Source organism: Saimiri boliviensis, chromosome 6 (genome assembly GCF_048565385.1).
Source record: "Saimiri boliviensis isolate mSaiBol1 chromosome 6, mSaiBol1.pri, whole genome shotgun sequence".
In the NCBI taxonomy this organism is placed as follows: Eukaryota; Metazoa; Chordata; class Mammalia; order Primates; family Cebidae; genus Saimiri; species Saimiri boliviensis.
In genome coordinates this window covers 53,891,981-53,912,813 of record NC_133454.1, presented here as the reverse complement: position 1 = coordinate 53,912,813, position 20,833 = coordinate 53,891,981, and the positions used below count along the sequence as shown (strand labels likewise).

Here is a 20,833-nt window from a genome sequence, read left to right as displayed (position 1 = left end):
TTACAGGCTTGAGCTACCACACCCAGCTGTAATTTCTTTTTGTGATGTAAAAGCCAACTAGATCATTTTGTTTTCCCAGAGAGGCTTGAGCAGCCTTATCTGTATCTGCTTTCTGAGAAAACTGGTTTAAGATCAGGGGCTGGGACACCCCAGTAAATAGTTCCACCTGATGGATGTTGGCCTCCTGTACTTTGATCTCCTGGGGGCTGGAACGAGACGGATTCAAAAAGTAGCCATGATTTTCTACAACACCCGCAGTCTTTAATAAGCAGGAGATATTCAGAATTACTCCCAGCAAGGTCTTCTGGTACATTTGCCCATTGGTAGGGTCCTTGGGCTGAATATATTCTACAAAAACCTGTAAAAGAAGACAAGTTCTGCTTATTCATCTGCATGGTGAGATAAGGTGATGGGGTGAGAGGGTCTCAAAACAGGTAAGTCGATACAACAACCAATCTATCTTTTTCTTATAATAGGTAATATTATAGTGTCCTCAGGATAGGGAAGCATAATGTATTATACATCTAGCTCAACTGAATATATATCACCTTTCAGGCCTACCTTTGCCATATCTTTTTGCCTAGTGAAATAGAGAAGAATATCCAGGTATGCATACAAAAGAATCTGACAGAGCTCTAGATCCTTTATTCGGCCCAATAAAATATCAAACACTGGAATCATGACTTCTGGAAACGTTCGAACTTCCTCATCCATTATCAAGGCTTCAATCACCTCTTCTAGAAACTCAGTTACATCTTCAAAATCTAAAAGAAGACAAATGAGAGAGAAGGGAGGGCACACGAATTTTTATATGCCTTTACACACTAGCTCTTTACTTTTGATAATTCTTTTTTGCTTTTTAGAGATGGGGTCTTGCTTTTTTGCCGGCCTGGAGTGTAGTGGCTATTCACAGGTGTGATCATAGCATACTACAGCCTCAAACTCCTGGGCTCAAGGGATCCTTCTGCCTCAGCCTCCAGAGTAGATGGGACTATACAGGGGTGTGCTATCATGTCCGGCTTTATTCTATTGGTACTCAACCTCAAAGATCAAAATGTGAGCCTTCTTCCTTAATTTATACCAGAACCACAATGGCTCTGAGACTTTCTAATGCAATTAGTGAAACTTTAAATCTGAAAATCAAAATGTAGAAGCTTACAGATCTTGCTCATGTACTCACGGGCTCCCTGGATGGCTTCTAACATCAAATCTACCAGTTGCTCATGGATGTTTTGGTCGACATAGATCTCTGGGGTGAGGAGAACTGTTCGAGTATTGGACACAGTGAGGTTTCTGCACTGCACTGCAAAGGGTAGCAGGTTCTCTGGAACTTTGGTAATCTGCAAACAGCATGAAGAAAAGAGGGAATAATCTAACTCTGTAATCTGGAACAAAAGCAGACACAGTAAACAGAATAGAAGAGACATATGTCCCCAAAAATACTGGTCTCCTGTGGATGCTTGAAAATTAGAGATTCATTCCTTGGCCTAAGGAATCATCTACCTACCTATTTAAAATTCCAATCCTGGAAGTGTCAGGATTAGCCTATTCTAATGTTTATACCTCAGTAGAAATGAATTCATGAGCCTTTTTTTTCTTTTGAGACAGTCTTGCCCTCACCCAGGCTGGAGTGCAGTGGTGTGATCTTGGCTCACTGCAACCTCCACCTCCTGGTTTCAAGTGATTCTCCTGCCACAGCCTCCTGGGTAGCTAAGATGATAAATGTGTGCCACCACACCTGGCAAATATTTTATTTTTAGTAGAGACAAGGTTTTGCCATGTTGGCCAGGCTGGTTTCGAACTCCTGGCCTCATGTGATCCAACTGCCTCAGCCTCCCAAAGTGTTGGGATTATAGGAGTGAGCCACCTGTAAGACTTTTTAAAGTCTTTTTTAAGACTTTTTAAAGACTTTTTTAAGCCACCACTCATAAGACTTTTTTAAGGATGTGATTTCTTTTTCTTTCTTTTTTTTTTCTTTTTGAGACTGAGTTTCGCTCTTGTTGCCTAGGCTGGAGTACAATGGCTCAATCTCTGCTCACCGCAACCTCCGCCTTCTGGATTCAAGTGATTCTCCTGCTTCAGCCTCCTGAGTAGCTAGTATTACAGGTATGTACCACCATGCCCAGCTAATTTTTGGTATTTTTAGTAGAGATGGAGTTTCTCTATGTTGGTCAGGCTGGTCTCAAACTCCCGACCTCAGGTGATCCACCCACCTTGGCCTCCCAAAGTTCTGAGATTATAGGCATGAACCACCATACCCAGCCAAGGGTGTGATTTCTAAAGAGGTTTTTAGAGAGAATAGGAGGCATTGGTTAATTGGGGAGAAGGGTGGATCCCCCCCAACGACACAGAAAGGCGAGACTAAAGCTTTAGTGCCTTTGATATCCAGTTCTAGACATACTATGACATATATAAATTGATATAAAAGCTTTAGTGCTCCTGACATCCAGTTCTAAACATACTATGACATATATAAATTGATATAAAGACTGATCCAACTCTGGCCTACACACTGAAGTCATACCCAAGAGGACACTATGTATTCAATGGAGATTATTCCTTTACCTCTTCCTTGGCTCTCTGAAAGCAGGAGTAAAGGTAACAAAAAATGTGCCTCTCCCCTGCATCTCGATCAGCAGAGAGATTTAGCGTTGTAGAAGAAGTCATGTTAATTAAGTGGTTGCCTGGATCTTGAAGTAACAAGCGAGCGAAGAGGGCCTATAAAGAAAAAAACAAACAAAAATATGAAACTATTCCAAAATTAATCTTAGAGCATTAAGATGTAAAAGGTAATTCTGACACAGGTTAGTAGAAGTGAAGGAGAAAAAAAGGGCCCTGTATCTTTTTACTTTAGAAAATATTAGAAAATTATGGTATAAAGTTATCCAAAATCAAACCTCAAGTGTCTAGTACAGCCCCAGCAGAGCAGTCATTAAAAGGCTATTTGTTGAATGGTGCTGAGATCAGTGATTAAACTTAAAAGTGAAATCTACCGTTCTGTGTGACTGCTGATCTTACTCAGACTTATACAAAGATACTCTAAATGTGAAGTTAAACTGCAAGTTGCCAACTGTCTTTCCTATCAAAATTTTATTCTTTTAATGTTACTCAGGCACCTGCAAGGTACAACACACTGTTTTGATTTTTAAATTGCTGTGGTTTACATGTTTTTCCCCAACAAAATTCATGTTGAAATCTGATCTCCCTGTGGCACTGCTGGAGGTGGGGCTAGTGGGAGGTGTCTGGGTATGCGAGTGGATCCCTCATGAATTGTTTGGTGCTATTCTTGAGGTGGTGAATGAATTCTTGTTCTCACAAGACTGGATTAGTTCTCACAGAAATGGATGAATTCCCTCCAGAGCAGGTTGTTATTAAGCCAGGACAACTCTCAGGTTTTCTTCTCTTTGCATGTGTCCTCATTGTATGCATCCTTTGATGACCTCCTCCACCATATTGTGAGGCAGCAGGAAAGCCCTCACCAGAAGCCAGGGACATGGCCTGAAACTTCTCAGCCTGCAGAACTCTGAGCTAAATAAACTTTTCTTTACAAATTACTGCTCGGGTATTCTTTTTTTTGAGACAGGGTCTTTCTTGCTCTGTCGCCCAGGCTAGAGTGCAGTGGTGTGACTATGGCTCACTGCAGCCTCTGCTTCCTAGGCTCAAGCAATCTCTCCACCTCAGCCTCCTGAGTAGCTGGGACTACAGGTATATGCCATCACACCCAGTTAATTATTTGTATTTTTTTTGCAGAAACATGGTCTTGTTATGTTGCCAGGGCTGGTAACTCTTGGCCTCAAGAGATCCTCCCGACTTGGCCTCCCAAAGTGCTGGGATTACAGGTGTGAGCCACTGTGCCTAGTCACAGGTAATTTTTTTTTTTATAGCAACACAAAACAGACAAACAGAAAGAATATGAAGAAAACGTGATGGATCTTGACCTCAAGAACTTAAGCCTAATAGGGGAGACAAGACAGGTACATAAGAAAGCCGCAACATGAGACAGAAAGTGACCATTCCCATAAGAGATGCATAGGCTGATTATTCTAGGTACCCAGAGGAGGGAGTAACAACTTTTATATGACAAGGCTTTGTAATTAAGAAGGCATTTTAACCGGTGCTTAGAGGATGGGTAAATTTGGACATGTTGCCATGGTAGGAGAAAAAATTCCAAAAGAGGAACACCATAATATTAGAGATGGACATCCAGGTTAATTAGCCTTCTACTGGTTAAAAAAAAAGAGACAGACATATGGACACAAGCATAAGTTGCAAAAGAGTGAGCAGAGTTCAGCTACATAGCTAATTTTTGCTAAGGGCACACATTAGGAACATAAGAATGTTACCTGCTCAACGTTGCTCATATCAAGCCAGTCTTGATCTTCTAGCTCTACTGCCATTTCCTCCAAATACACACAACGGCTGGGGATGCCATTCCCGCTTTTCAAGCTGGGATCACCTGGGAAATGGTTTTAATACAATGGGTTAAGGATAATGCTTCTGTCCTATACAGACAACTGATCTTGACAGCATTTCTCTTCAACTGCAAACTTGACTCAGGTAATACCAGAATGATCCTGATATACAAAGCAACATATAAAGATTCAAATCTTTTTTTTTCCCCTCTAGTCACAGAGAATGGGATTTGTTATTAACCTAACATTATGACATTTAAAGAGTAAATCCAAGACATTAGTACCAACTGTTTGGTTTAACCAGAGAGAGGACACAGAAGGAAAACACTGCCTGACACCTCTCAGGGCTTCCATCTGAATATTTAGGTTACTTCTGAGAAGAAAATGGGTTTGGCTACCACTCCCATTTCCCTTTTAAGATAGTAAAGACAAGTAGTTATACAGTACAATCAGTATTGAAATCGGAACAAAAGTTAGGTCTGTGTGTAAATACTTTTTTTTTTTTGACAGAGTTCCATTCTTGCTGCCCAGGCTGGAGTGCAATGGCATGATTTCAGCACACCACAACCTCCACCTCCCGGGTTGAAGAGATTCTCCTGCCTCTAGAGTAGCTGGGATTACAGGCATGCACCATCACACCTGGCTAATTTTGTATTATTCAGTAGAGACAGGGTTTCTCCATGTTGGTCAGGCTGGTCTCAAACTCCTGACCTCAGGTGATCCGCCCACCTCGGCCTCCCAAAGTGCTGGGATTATAGGTATGAGCCACCTTGCCTGGCCTAATATTGTTTTTAAGTCATACCAAAAGGTTCAGTGAAATATAAACCCTGAGTTCCAGGGAGTGCAGTGCGTAAGTTTGTGTCTAAACATCAGCTGTAATTGGTTTCTAAGAGCAAGCCCCTAGCCCAAGTTCAAATAGGAAGGATAGAATAATGAAGAGACTGCAAGTTTGTAACTCACTGTTGTCCAGAGTGATAAGGAAGATCCTTTGGATCATGTGATTGATGTTGAGTTGCTCACATATTTCTTGCTGTGATCGGAATGAGCGGCTAATCTCAGCCACAGAGTAATCAAATTCATCCAGGCTCTCTGACACACTATTATCCGAGTCATCTGGGCTAGCTGGGAGTTCATCTGCCAAAAAATGTATACTGTTAAATGTTACACCCCTTTCGTTAAGAGAGAATCAAGCATACTACCAAAAATAATAAATGTAACCAAGAGGATGATAATTTTGGATAAACAAGCTAATCATCTAATTAGTGAACATCTCAAGTCAGGGAAGGTAAGTATAGGGTTTTGAAATTCCTGGCTATAAGTCCTACCATATTTTACAGAGCAAAAGTTTTATTCTACCCATATCTCACACTGCCAGAAATAGTAACGTTACTACAGAATCCTAGTGAACAAGAATGACCTAATAGATCAAACTGCTTTGAATTATTATAAATGTATGGTTTTTCTCCCTGATTTTAAGAGATCACATTCGTTTTGACAGTTCTTAACTGGCTGGGTGCAGTGGCTCAAGCCTGTAATCCCAGCACTTTGGGAGGCCGAGGCGGGTGGATCACAAGCTCAAGAGATTGAGACCATCCTGGTTAACATGGTGAAACCCCATCTCTACTAAAAATACAAAACATTAGCTAGGCATGGTGGTGCGTGCCTGTAATCCCAGCTACTCAGGGGGCTGAGGCAGGAGAATTGCCTGAACCCAGGAGGCAGAGGTTGCCGTGAGCCGAGATGGTGCCATTGCACTCCAGCCTGGGTAACAAGAGCGAAACTCTGTTTCAAAAAAAAAAAAAAAATTGTTCTTAACTGTACAAAAAAATATAGTATAGAAAGTCTCTTGAACCAATTCCCTAAAGACAGACGGTTAACTTAGCAGTGTTCCAGAATTTTTTTCTATTCTACTGCTAATATTCATTACTATGCTTAATTTTTTTAAAAAATGGGATCATACTATACATAGCTCTTTTCAGCTTGCCATTTATTCAGCACCAACACCTCTCCCAATTAGGCCATTTAGTGGTCTACCTCACTCTTTTCAACAGCTGTATTGTATCACATCTTTTGTATACACTGTGATTTATGTAGCTACTTTTCAACTGATGAACAATAGGGCTGTTTCTCATATTTTATGATTTTAAATACTGCACTCAATACAACTTAACTCTTTTTGTTCACTTTTAAGAGTATTTCTATAGGATAAATTCATAGCTGTAGAACTGCTGGATCAAAGAGCTCGAACGTTTAAAAAGTTAACATTTACTACCAATTTACCCTCAAAGAGACTGTTCTGATTTACATGCCAATCCAACAGTATATGAGAGTGCCCGTTTGAATCTTCACAAATTTTATAGGTAAAAACTATTTAATTATAAATGTTGTTTTAATTGGCATTTCTCTAATGATCTATGAGAACAGAATTTTTAATCATTTGGTTATCATATATAAGTTGCCTGTCACATCTTTTGTACACTTTTTTCTTTCTTGTTATATTTTTCTTGTTGATGAAATTCCTTTGGGTTTTTAAATTTTAATTTTATTATTTTTTGAATTTTAACATCAATTATTTATTTGTGTAATGGCCTTACATGTGGATATGAACAGTGTAAATACCACATATAATCATCAAAATATCTCAATTAGAATTTATAAGACTAGAATGACAGATTCAGATGGTTTAATTACATTTAAAAAGTTTTTTGAAAAAACTTTTGCAATAAAAAAAAACACTGCCCATCAGTAAGTTTGATATCTTTTAAAATGATTTTTGGTTATCTGCACATGAAGCAAATAAAGTATATTCCATAAAATTCTTTAGGCACAGTCTGGTAAGATAGCCGCCAGAAAGAACAGTCATTTATCTCTTGTGAATACAATTTCTGAAAGTTGAATGAGGGTATCTCTTTCTGGGGATAGTCAAAGTTTACTGATCTCTCTTATCACCTCGTGTCAGTACTGCTGGGTGAGGTAGGTTGTTTGCTGCACATCATCACTCTGTAATACATACTGTCAAGCTCTGTCTACATCTCCAGGCAAATTGAACTGTCTCATGATCATAGCATTCATTTCTAGGAACTGCTGACAGGCAACAGGACAGGACCAGTGGCTAACCCAAGCTTCAGATCAGCTGATGTTGGTTTGCCCATCTGGTCAGAACATGAGGTGAGGTCCAAAACATCATCTATTAGCTGAAAAGTTATTCCTACATTTTTTCCATACTGATAGGTGATCTCATGCACCACTGGGCCAGGGCATCCTAGAACAGAGACTGCTTTACAACAGTTGGCTATCAAACTGGCGGTCTTCTTAAAGGTCTTTTCAAGGTAGTGTGCAAATCTTTCATTCTCATTTTCTTTTGACCCAAGCTGAAGAAATTCACCATGCACCAAATCTTCAATAACTTGGGTTAAAATAGTTCATGCCAGAGCTATAGATGCTGCAGAAAGAATGAAATCTCCGGCCGGACTCGGTGGCTCAAGCCTGTAATCCCAGCACTTCGGGAGGCCGAGGCGGGTGGATCACAAGGTCAAGAGATCGAGACCATCCTGGTCAACATGGTGAAACCCCGTCTCTACTGAAAATACAAAAAAATTAGCTGGGCATGGTGGCGTGTGCCTGTAATCCCAGCTACTCAGGAGGCTGAGGCAGGAGAATTGCCTGAACCCAGGAGGTGGAGGTTGCGGTGAGCCGAGATCGCGCCATTGCACTCCAGCCTGGCTAACAACAGCGAAACTCCGTCTCAAAAAAAAAAAAAAAAAAAAAAAAAAAAAAGAATGAAATCTCCAGCAAGAACAGCCTTCTTTTCACCCTAGATTCTTTTTTTTTTTTTTTTTTTTGAGACGGAATTTCGCTCTTGTTACCCAGGCTGGAGTGCAATGGCGCGATCTCGGCTCACTGCAACCTCCGCCTCCTGGGTTCAGGCAATTCTCCTGCCTCAGCCTCCTGAGTAGCTGTGATTACAGGCACGCGCCACCATGCCCAGCTAACTTTTTGTATTTTTAGTAGAGACGGGGTTTCACCATGTTGACCAGGATGGTCTCGATCTCTTGACCTCGTGATCCACCCGCCTCGGCCTCCCAAAGTGCTGGGATTACAGGCTTGAGCCACCGCGCCCGGCCTTCACCCTAGATTCTTAACTGTGTGTTTTCCTCTTCGAGAACTTGCATCGCCAATAACATAATCATGAACCAGACTAGCAATGTGGATCATTTCTGGAATTAAGGCTACGTGCGCTGGCTAGCTTGCACATGTCGGGAGTTGTCATGATGAATATCGAATGCTTGGTCCGTTAGTGCCACAATAATTGGTCGGAAGGCTCTCCCTCTTCCATCAAAGTAGTACTCAGACCTTTCCTTAAGTTCTGATGTTCATAGGAGCAGTTCCTTTGTAATCTCATACAGACCTTTCAAGTTTCTCCAAGCGAGTTTGAAAAGATCAGTGTACTTCTCACCACTGTGTGTTTTACTGTCCGGGGTTGTATGATGAAACCGTGATATACTATAAAAATTTGGACAGGCAGATATCAAATGCTTCACAAGATTAAAATAGGGTATCTGAGACAAGTCAAGTCCCTTTCGCCTATGAGCCTGCAATCAGGTGTCAGCAGCAGTGTGCAGCCCTGGCGGCCCTGCAAGGCTGGGAAAGCCGGCCTGGGGCTCCATGCCACTGGCCTCCAGGAGCAGCCCCCTTTTATTTTTATTTTTTAAGTTTTTTTGAGAAGGAGTTTCACTCTTGTTGCCCAGGCTGGAGTGCAATGGCGTGATCTTGGCTCACTGCAGCCTCTGCCTCCCTGGTTCAAGCAATTCTCCTGCCTCAGCCTCCTGAGTAGCTGAGATCAGACACTGGTTGCCATGTCCGGCTAATTTTTTGTATTTTTAGTAAAGATGGAGCTTCACCATGTTGGCCAGGCTGGTCTTGATCTCCTGACCGAGTTTGAAAAGATCAGTGTACTTCTCACCACTGTGTGTTTTACTGTCCGGGGTTGTATGATGAAACTGTGATATACAGGTTGTCTGCCTGCCTTGGCCTCCCAAAGTGCTGGGATTACAGGCATGAGTCACCATGCCCAGCCTTATTTTTATTTTAAAAAAGCTCCTGTCCTCAAAATCTGCTGCCATCCTGTTTTTGTTTATTTATTTATTTTTAGATGGAGTCTTGCTCTGTTGCCCAGGCTGCAGTACAGTGGTGCAATCTTGGTTCACTCCAACCTCCACCTCCCAGGTTCAAGCGAGTCTCCTGCCTCAGCTTCCTAAGGAGCTGGAACTACAGATGCCCAGCACCACACGTGGCTCATTTTTGTATTTTTAGTAGAAATGGGGTTTTACCATGTTAGCCAGGCTGGTCTTGAACTTCTGTCCCCAGGTGACTCACCCACCTTGGTCTCCCAAAGTGCTGAAATTACAGGCATCTACCATCACGCCTGGCTAATTTTTGTGTTTTTAGTAGAGAGGGGGTTTTGTTATGTCGGCCAGGCTGGTCTCAAACTCCTGACCGCAGGTGATCTGCCAACCTAGGCCTCCCAAAATGCTGGGATTACAGGCATGAGCCTCTGCGACTGGTCACATCATTCATGCTGAATGACTTTATAAAAGTAGTGTTGTTCACTATACGCCACGTATGAGTCTATATCTACTTTTCTCTGTTGACAGAATGGTTACTCTGAAAGTCCAGGTAAAACTCTCAGAGTTGCTTCAGTGTAGTGAGTAAAAGCTCAATACAGGAAGCCAAAGGTTTTGGCAAAGTACTAATTGCTAATGGAAACAGGTTGGACCTGGTGGCATGATCAACTTAGTGTAAACAAAGTAGTAGGGTGATGAGGTGCCAAAATAGTAACAGAAGGGCATGTGCCTGACTTGTCCCCACTGCTTGGTGCCTGCAATGCTCTCAACTCTAGCCAGCTTTATGTCTGTTTGCAGCCAGAAGGACAAGTGTTCTGTTGCTCAGCTGCTATACTATTGAGTTCTCCTCTGACCTCCAATGGTGACAGAAGCTAAGAATCTGTTTAGCAAAATGTCCCTCAACCACATACTTTCTCATTTCTTTATTTTTCCTATTTTTCACTCTGCTTTCTCCCTGAAACCAGAGTTTCCCATTCTGGGCCTGTATCAAAGCAATCTGGGAGAGATTTCAGAGACTGAAAATATCATGTTAAAAAAATCAACATTGAATTTGTTTTTCCCTTGCTTCAATCACCACCCTGTCTATCAATCATTCATCTGTCTTGCCTTTACCTCTTTTTTCTTCAACTCTTTCTGATTGAAAGTATTGCCAAAAGTCAGCTATGCACCTGAATATTTTTTAAAAAATAAACAAAATAAAGGGAAAATGCAAATACTTCTTCTCTCAAAAGAAAAACACCATTATTCTTTTTGGAGAGAGGAGAAGGGGAGCAATTTCTGGTCTGAAAGATTGTGAGTATCTTCAGAAGATTAAAATATTTGAGAACATCCTAATTCTTTTAGTGTATATGTCTCCTTATAGGAAGAAGCTGGACTTGATCTTAAACTTGGTCCTAGGAAGAAAAGCATTTTTTTCTGATTAGTGAGATGTTATTCTGATTCTTTTCACAGTAAAGCTAAGGATCAGATTTTTAAAAAAGTCTCTCCTAACAGGGCTAAGCTATAAACAATGCCACTTGTTGGAATAGAAGAAGCACTTTGCTTGGGAGGGCCTCTGAAGTACTGAGCTTTAGAACAAATCTCATTTGCCTACAGGTCCAAAAGCTTTTACAATTCTTCCTTTTACAGCTACTTTTTATAGCTGCACGTGACTTGCTTTCTATAACTACACTTAACCACCTCAGAGTTCTGTGTTAAAAAGATTTATTTATACAGCTTTTACTAGGTGATTTTTTTTCTTTTAAAGAAAACAGCCTGACAGCTTTGGGATCACGACTGGCATCTGTTACTATGGAACCACCTGTTATTTGGTCTCTTTTTGTACAGTGGAGAGGATAGGGGAGGGGAGGGTCTCAAGACAAAACCAACAACAAAAACAACAAAAAAACCAATTTCTGCTCTAAACAAACAAAAATCAACTTTTGTCCTAAATTTAAATTCCAATTGCAATTAAGGACTCAAAGAATACTTAATTTGGGAAGACCCCATTCTAGGTCATCTTATCTGCTGCTATTGGCTCCTCCACTTACCAGATTGTTGCTTCAGCTGCTCTTTTTGGATTGCCGCAAACTGTTTGGCATCAGCCAGAGAGCCAAAAAGAGCAGCAAAGGGGTTACTTGAGATGTTGTTGTTATTCTCCTGGTCTGTCATTTCACTTTAAGGTATCCTCCATCCAGACCTAGGGGGAGGGGCTGTTCAAAGGACAGGTGTTAGACACAAGAGGGCAGATAACACAATACCTGTGGTTGTTTCTTCTTCCATTTCTCAAATACGATACATTTAAAAAGACTTTGGGTTAAGATTTTTCCAATTCCCGTCCCCAAACTCAAGACATTTTTGGCAAAATGGTTACAAACCTACCAGCTGGACTTGGTGGCTTGATTTGGGGATAGCTAAAATGAAAAAGCCTAAAACATGTTCAGCTGGAATGCATATATCTGTTGATATGTTTTTATTTGCTATACCTTTAAGAAGATGGTTTAAGTAGAAAGAATTATTGAAGTCAAAGAGAGAACTCACCTACCAATGGTAACAACAATGTGGCACTGAGAAATAAGAAGACAAGAATTATGGATTTCCCAAGTCTTTAAGCTGGCAGTCTAGTTCTCATTCACTGTGGGGAGGACAAGGCACTTCTACGACTTAGGGCTGGTCTGCAGCTGAAAATTCCCCAGCTACATATAAATTAAGTGAAAGCCCATATCTTAGATATGGACTGGCAAATCAGGATTGGAAGCAGTTTAGCTGCATGTTATGGGTTTTTAACATAGATTAAGCAATCCATTTATTTTTATTCTAGGCGTAATACTACTGATATTTCTTCCACTAAAAATTAACTGGTCTTTGCTTCATGCTGTATCTAACCTTCACTGTTTACCTGATTTTTAAAAATAATACTGAAGAAAATGCAAATTCCAACTGTCAGGTCTACTGTGTAATATGAAATACGTATATCTCAAAAGTGTTTAACAGAGCTGACTGAGCCTACATTCATACTCTTCTGATTACATCTCCTCATTGGAGACCAAGTGAACTCAGAGGCACAACAGAATAAGCAGAGCTCCCTGAAAGGCTTTCTCCCCTTTCTGAAATTTTAAGGCTGTGACATAGAAATATTAAATACAAGCCTGAAAAGAGTGGGAAGAGACAAAGGGTATGAATGCTCTGCTCACAAGAATCCTGAACTGTTACAAGGACAGAGACCTTAGAAGTAGCAGGGGTAGAGGTATAAAGGAAGAAGAAGAAAAAAACATTTGGTACCTTTAGTTTACTGAGGCAAGACTCCCCTTACAGGATCATATTAACAAAAGTTAATGTGGGCTAGGTGCAGTGGCTCACGCCTGCAATCCTAGTACCTTGGGAGGCTGAGGCAGGTGGATCACCTGAGGTCAGGAGTTCAAGACAAGCTTGGCCAACATGGTGAAATCCCATCTCTACTAAAACATAAAAACTAGCTGGTTGTGGTGGTGGGCACCTGTAATCCCAGATACTCGAGAGGCTGAGGCAGAAGAATTGCTTGAACCTGGGAGGTGGAGGCTGCAGAAAGCTGAGACTGCACCACTGCACTCCAACCTGGGTGACAGAGTAAGACTTTGTCTCAAGAAAAAAAAAGCTAATGTGGTCGAAAAAGTTACCCTTATTTACTGCAGAAAGAGAGATTATTTATAACATTTCTTGACAATTCTGAGGCATCTTCAGCACTTGCTTCATGCTCCTCTGCCATTTTTTGTACACAAGAGTAAATGGCCAATTAGCTGTAATGACTTAGGCAGACAGTCTAGTCTCTTCTCAGCACAGTTCAGAGCTTTACCGTTTCAAGGAACTGAACTGTTATTTGTATTTTTAGTAGAGATGGGGTTTCACCATGTTGGCAAGGCTGGTCTCAAACTCCTGACCACAAGCGATTCTCCCACCTTGGCCTCCCAAAGTGCTGGGATTATAGGCATGAGTCACTGCACCTGGCCTTTTATATTTTATTTTTTGCTATGTATATTTTAGTCAAGCTTAATAATGCAAAAAAGGGAAAGATACCCTATTTAGTATTGGAATTAAAGAGAGGGCTTTTCACCATGTAATTACTGCATAAGTTTAATTATTACCTCTAATTAATGTAAAGTCAATAAGAATTGTCCTATTGTTAGCTGACACCATTTTACTTTCATCCTAAAATACCTCGAATTCCAAAGGAATGCAAAAAGTATAGTGAACTCTTGTTATTTCTGTCTGTAAAACATCACATCCATTATTTCCTTTGGGTATCCACTCCACTCAATCCATATGTTCAGAAGGGGTTGACCTCACCCCAGGAATGAACATACGGGTGTGGCCAGGCTAAAAAAGAGTACAGCATTTTCTGGCCAAAGCAATTGATCTACGAGTGGATGCAAGACACTATAGAGGCCTAACAGAGTCAATGAATACCAGCTTCAGGATTTCAGTTGAATCTATAGAAAAGGGAGTTTTTTCCTGCTTGAGTTGCTAGGCTGGTAAGATATAAGTCTAGAGCTGCCATCTTCACACCACTGAGAAAAGACCTAGCCTAAAACTAAGCCAACATACAGAAGAAAATAGAATTCAGAGATGGAAAGAGAAGTCCGGACTTTTCAGTTACAAAAACCAATAAAATTTCCCTAAATGCCTAAGCAGTTTGATTTTTTAAAAAACACAACTGAAAAGTGTCTAGATTATTACAAAGGACATGCATCACCTGTAACACATAAGCAGAGAGGAAGCTGAAAGCCAGGAATATAGGACATACAACAGAGAGGCTCTCAAGACTATCAAGAAGGCCAGGCACAGTGGCTCACGCCTGTAATCTCAGCACTTCGGGAGGCCAAGGCGGGCAGATCACAGGTCAGAAGTTTGAGACCAGCCTGACCAACATGGTGAAACCCCGTCTCTACCAAAAATACAAAAAAAAAAAAAAACTAGCCAGGTGTGGTGATGTGCACATGTAATCCCAGCTACCCAAGAGGCCGAGGCAGGAGTATCACTTAAACCTGGGAAGTGGAGGTTGCAGTGAGCCAAGATTGTGCCACTGAACTCCAGCTGGGCAACAGAGCGAGACGCCGTCACAAAAAAAAAAAAAAAAAAAAAAAAAAAAAATCAAGAGAGATAAAAAGAATTTATCACCATAAATGGCATTACTTCCTTCTTTCCCAATACTATACTGTTGTACTGTATAAAGAAGCTAGCTTCCTGCTACATTTTACCTGTATTTTTGCTAGGATTTTAAACTTTCTGCATTGTATTCCTAAGCAGATCTTCTACATTGCTAGGCTGTAGGCTGTAAGCTCTTTTGAGTACATGTTCATATCTGATTATTCTTTCTTCTGTGTCTGGCATTATACATCACAATCACAAAATCCTAAATAAATAGTTAATGAATGGCTTCAATCTTACATGTAGTTCTTTCTGAACTCCTTGTAATCGACAGCATCACCCACAATCCTACTTCAAGGTAAGGGTTTGCTACTTGTCTTAGGTTACAGTGGAAGGTCAAGCTACCAGGCTAGGCACTGGTTCTTTGGTATCTTGGATGTGTAGAATGGTGGATGGACATAAGACTCTGTTGTCATCTCTACTATCTGTGAAAAACAAAAAGATTCTCACCTACATTTCACTAAGCTCATCTTTTTCACATATATGTCAAATCTGTACACAAACTTTTTTTCATAAATAAGGGCTAAAACTGTGTAGTCATTTATAGAAAACTTCTACAGGAAAAAGGAGGACTGGTGACTTGATGAGAACCTTTGTGGAGATGCCAGTTTAGATCTGTTCAATGGACTTACCAATGTAAATAAGAGTACCTAGATAATCACCCACTCTAAAGGTCTGATACAATGGAATCTTCATATTTTGTTTGTTTTCATATTCAACAACGTCACTCGGGATTTATAATCTCCTCTTTTCAGGGCTGGGCACAGTGGGTCATGCCTGTAATCCCAGCACTTTGGGAGGCCAAGGTGGACAGATCACTTGAGGTCAGGAGTTTGAGACAAGCCTGGCCAATGTGGTGAAACCCTGTTTCTACAAAAAACACAAAAATTAGCCAGGCATGGTGGTGTTCGCCTGTAATCCCAGCTACTTGGGGAGCTGACACAAGAGAATCACTTTAAACCAGGAGGTAGAGGTTGCTGTGAGCTGAGATCATGCTATTGCACTCCATAGCAGAGCCAGGGTGAAAGAGCCAGACTCTATCTCAAAACAAAACAAAACAAAACAAAAAAACCCATATATATATATATATATATATATATATATATGGGTTTTTTTTCCTCCTATTTTCAACTGTCATACAGAGATACAACACTATCCTGTTGTCAGACTTAGGGATGGTACAACTACCAATGCTTAGAAGCTTCTTGTTTGATTCTTTTAAAATATATCCTCCTTGAAAACAAGTTTCACTTTGATATACTTGCCGCAAAGATCTATAATAGCTGTCCTACAAAATTCTGTCACCTCCTCCTGATTCAAGCTTTTGTTTATGAACAGTATCACTAATCCTTTAAGACCACTGTCAGCTCTCGTGAACACACAATGTGTTAACATCAGTCTTGGTATTGTTTTTAAACAGGAATATCTGCAACACTTTGTAAAACTGGGATTGTCAAAATCAAGCTCTATCAAATCATACTCTCATAAGGTCTCTGTCCTGACAAATAAATTAAAATAGAAATTAAAAAACCATTTCGTTGTCATATGTTTCACCCAACACTATTGGGCCATGCTAATATGGCAACAAATTCCATCAACACATCTGTCTGCAACCTAGAAAGATCTCAAGTCTAAAAGCAGACAGCAGTCCTTTTTGGATCCCATCTTATTGCAGGTTTCCACGTGAGGCCAAAACAGTAAATGACAGCAAGACTAAACATATGCTCTCAGAACATAAAACTGATTCTAAAGGGAAGATTCATCAAATATAAGCTCATTAGGTGTGGTCACTCAACTTTAGAAGTGTCTTCTAAATCCAAGGAAACATGAAGCACAGTGCCCCAAGAGTTATCTGTGGTGAACTCATCACCTGCCTTAAGAAATGTCAACACCCTGACGTATGCATTCAACTGGTTTGCTTACGATTCGCGATTAATCTTATCTTTTTTGCATCTGCCTATTTGCTGTCTACTCTTTATATTTTATCCTTCCACGTTCCATAAGGGATTCGCGGGGAAGGAGGGAGATCCACCCGCCCAGGGCACGTTCTGGAGAAAGTAAGTCATAAGATAATGCAATGACAGCGCTCCGGCCTCTTCCGGGAAGGGCTTGGCAAAGTTGGGGACAGAAATGTACAGAGAGACATCAGAAGCTGGGGCACTGAAAGGGGTTCCAAATCAGACAGGGTCGAAGTTCAAGAAGGAGAAGGTCCCTGGTTAGAAAAGCAGAGAAGAAAGAATTTGGAGAAGGTAAGAGTGAACAGGCCTGAAACGGTATTGGACTAGCAGAAAATATCACAATGCAAAGTCAACGACGTCCTCCCCTGAGGCTGTCTCCAGTCTTACCAGAGCCTGAAGGGCCAGCAGCGACGACACAACAGAATCAAAGCGGCCGAAGGGGTCCCACTTCCGACTCAGCACAGCAACCGGAAGTTACGTCATCACTAAGTGCCGGGGCGTGTGGAAGTTCATCTCCGCGCCGGAAGCACGATGTGCAGGCTCACACCGGCTACCGGCGCTCAAATACTCCTACGTCGCATGCGCTACCTTATTAGCGGCGGACTGGAGGCAGGGCGGAAGTGGCAGGAAGTGGCCTTGGGATCGGACTGTGGGACTGGAGTTGGTTCACTGGCAGTGCGCTTTGAAGAATAGAATATGAGGCTAGGTTTTGGAGGCCAGAGTATCGAGGGCAGATAAAACTCTGTGATCCCCAGCTCTGCTCGCAACCTCTGTTGGGGATTTGCTCTCTTATTTTCTCACCAGCCCTAGACCTTTTTTAAAGAAGCTTCTGTTACTCTCGAAGGGATAACACTATCTTTGGAGGAATCTTTGGAGTGCACTATCTTTGACTGGATTTCAGTTTTCTTATCTGTAAAGTGGAGACAATACATCCTACGAGGTTGTTTCGAGATACTCATAATGGAAACAGCATACTTTTCAAGAGTTAAAAGCGCTGTAAAAGTGAAAAAATAGTTGACAGATTGAGAGAAAATAGTTGCAACTTGTATATCGGTTAAAGAATTAAAATCTGGACTATATGAAAAACTACAAGAATGAAAAACTCTCAAACAGTTTAGTTCAAAAAAGGGCAAAGGACTTGAATAGGCATTTCTCCAAAGAAGTTATATTCCAAGGGAATGACTATCCACTTGGTATCTGTTGGGGATTTGTTTCAGTACCACCTTGGGTGCCAAAATCCATGGAAGCTCAAGTTCCTTAGATAAAATAATGCAATATTTGCATATTACCTATGCACATCCCTCTGTGTACTTTAAGTCACCTCTAGATCACTTATAATACCTAATACAATGTAAAGCTAAATAGTGTTGTATTGTTTAGGGAATAATGACAAAAAGTCTGTACATGTTCAGTACAGATGAAATTTGTTTTGGAATATTTCCAATTCATGGTTGGTTGAATCCACAGATGCAGAGCCCACAGATATGGAGGGCCAACCGTACAAACGGTGGATAAGCATATGAAAGAATGCTCAACATCACTAGTCTTTAGGGAAATGAAAATAAAAATGCTGAGATACTGCTTCATACCTACGAAGATAGCTATTATTAAAAAAAGAAAGAAAGGGCGGCTAGGTGCCATGGCTCACGTCTGTAATCCCAGCACTTTTTGGGGCTGAGGCAGGTGGATCACGAAGTCAGAAGATTGAGACCATCCTGGTCAACATGGTAAAACCTTGTCTCTACTAAAAATACAAAACTTAGCTGGGTGTGGTGGCACGCCCCTGAAGTCCCAGCTATTCAGGAGGTTGAGGCAGGAGAATTACTTGAACCCAGGAGGTGGAGGCGGCAGTGAGTCAAGACTGCACCTCTGCACTTAAGCCTGGGTGACAGAGCTAGACTCTGTCTCAAATAAATAAATAAATAGGAACGTAATAATTGACAGATGTGGAGAAATTAGAACCCTTATGCATTGCTGATGGCAATGTTAAATAGTTCAGACTTTTTGGAAAAACAGTTTGATAATTCCTCAAAAAGTTAAATATAGTATAACCATATAATTCAGCAATTCTGCTTTGATATAGATGTTCAAAATAACTGAAAGCAGGAACTTGGATACCTGTCTACCTATGTTTACAGCAGCATTATTTGTAATAGCCAAAAGGTAGAAACAACTCAGAATATCCATCAGCAGATGAATGCATAAACACAATATGGTATATAGCTGCAGTTACTTATTTGGCCTTGAAAAAGAATGAAGTTCTGATACATGCTGCAACATTGAAGAACCTTGAAAAAGTTATGCTAAGTGAAATGAGCCAGACAGAAAGGAGTAAATACTGTATGATTCAGTTTTTATGTGGTACCCAGAATAGGCACATTCCTTGAGAGAGAAAGTGTAATAGAGGTCACCACGGATTGGAGAGAGAGGGGAATGGGAGTTATTATCTAATGCAGGCATCCCCAAACTTTTTACACAGGGGGCCAGTTCACTGTCCCTCAGACCGTTGGAGGGCCGCCACATACTGTGCTCCTCTCACTACCACCAATGAAAGAGGTGCCCCTTTCTGAAGTGCGGCGGGGGGCTGGATAAATGGCCTCAGGGGCCACATGCGGCCCGCGGACTGAGTTTGGGGACCCTGATCTAATGGGTACTGAGTTTCTGTTTAGGATGATGAAAAAGTTCTGAAAATGGATAGTGATGATGGCTACACATTGTGAATATATTTAATGCCATTGAATGGTACACTTAAAAATGGTTAAAATGGGGTCGGGTGCAGTGGCTGATGCCTGTAATTCCAGAACTTTGGGAAGCAGAGGTGGGCAGATCACTTGAGGTCAGGAGTTCAAGACCAGCCTGGCCAACAGGGTGGAACCCTGTCTCTTGTAAAAATACAAACATTAGCTGGGCATGTTGATGTGCGCCTGTAATCTCAGCTACTTGGGAGGCTGAAGCAGGAGAATCGCTTGAACCTTGGAGACAGAGGTTGCAGTGAGCTGAGATTGTGCTTCTGCACTCCAGCCTGGATGACAGAGTGAGACTTTGTCTTTTTTTAAAAAGAAGTTTAAAATTATAAATTTTAGGTTATATCTATTAAAGCCCTGGGCATTATGTGCCTGCCACTGTTCTAGTTCCTAATGATGCCATAGTGAAAAACCGTTACGTCTTTTCCTTCCTGGAGTTTATAATCTGGTGAGTGGAGTTGTAACAGCATTTAAAATTGATGAACACAGGATGAATCATTCAATATTATTTCTGGAATAACTGGGTAACTATCCATATTTAAAGTTGGTTACTACATTAGATCTGATGCTAGAATCAATTCAAGATGGGTCAAAGATATAAATGCATAAAATAAAACCATAAAAATGCTAGAGGAATTCATGGGGGAACTTTTTAAAAAGGATAATCTTAAAATGGAGAAGTGGAGGAAGACTTTTAAAATATGAAACATAACCTAGAGACCATCAGAGACCAGTGAATTCTACGATATGCAAATATTTGTAAAATATGCGTGGAAAATTGACCATAAGTAAAGTTAAAAAAAAAAAAAAGACACATAAAGTTGGAAAAAGGCTTGCAACTAATATCACAAAAGATCTAGTTTCCCAAACATGTAAGGGGTTAATGTAAGTCAATAAGAAAAAGACCAAAGATGTGAACTTATATATCATGGGAAGGAAAAACAGTTTACTCCATTTTTTTTTCTTTTTGTTTTTAGAGACAGAGTTTTGCTCTTGTTCAGGTTAGAGTGCAATGTTGTAATCTCAGCTCACTGCAGCCTCCACATCCCAGGTTCAAGCAATTCTCTTGCCTCAGCCTCCCGGGTAGCTGAGATTACAGGCACCCACCACCATGCCTGGCTAATTTTTTGTATTTTTAGCAGAGATGGGGTTTTGCCATGTTGGCCAGGCTGGTCTTGAACTCCTGAACTCAGGTGATCCTCCCACCTCGGCCTCCCAAAGTGCTGGGATTACATGTGTGGGCCACCATGCCCAGCCAACAATTTTTAATGAGAAAAATGTAAACTAAAATTATAGTGAGATGCCATTCAGGTTGGCATGATTCAAAAGTTTAATAATACACTGTTGGAACATGTATGGAGTAACAGGCATTTTTGTTTATTGTCATTGGTAGTGTATATTGGTGCAACCTGGCTGGGTACGGTGATTCACAC

The 20,833-nt window shown here is 40.9% G+C and overlaps 1 protein-coding gene and 2 pseudogenes across 1 annotated transcript in view; all 3 read right to left on the bottom strand.

Moving 5' to 3' along the window:
* UBE4A (ubiquitination factor E4A) overlaps positions 1 to 17,146 on the bottom strand; it is a 47,497-nt gene extending 30,351 nt beyond the window's left edge. Inside the window, exons 1-8 of the mRNA XM_039470375.2 lie at positions 17,044 to 17,146; positions 11,566 to 11,727; positions 5,373 to 5,546; positions 4,344 to 4,456; positions 2,566 to 2,718; positions 1,181 to 1,340; positions 562 to 764; positions 167 to 358 (exon numbers count right to left, since the gene is read on the bottom strand). Of these exons, the coding sequence (XP_039326309.2) occupies positions 167 to 358; positions 562 to 764; positions 1,181 to 1,340; positions 2,566 to 2,718; positions 4,344 to 4,456; positions 5,373 to 5,546; positions 11,566 to 11,686 (1,116 nt within the window). The 5' untranslated portion in view covers positions 11,687 to 11,727; positions 17,044 to 17,146. The remainder of the gene's footprint in view (positions 1 to 166; positions 359 to 561; positions 765 to 1,180; positions 1,341 to 2,565; positions 2,719 to 4,343; positions 4,457 to 5,372; positions 5,547 to 11,565; positions 11,728 to 17,043) is intronic.
* On the bottom strand, positions 6,175 to 7,885 carry LOC141579944 (all trans-polyprenyl-diphosphate synthase PDSS1 pseudogene; annotated as a pseudogene).
* On the bottom strand, positions 8,315 to 10,444 carry LOC120364616 (all trans-polyprenyl-diphosphate synthase PDSS1 pseudogene; annotated as a pseudogene).
* Positions 17,147 to 20,833: the final 3,687 nt, after the last annotated feature.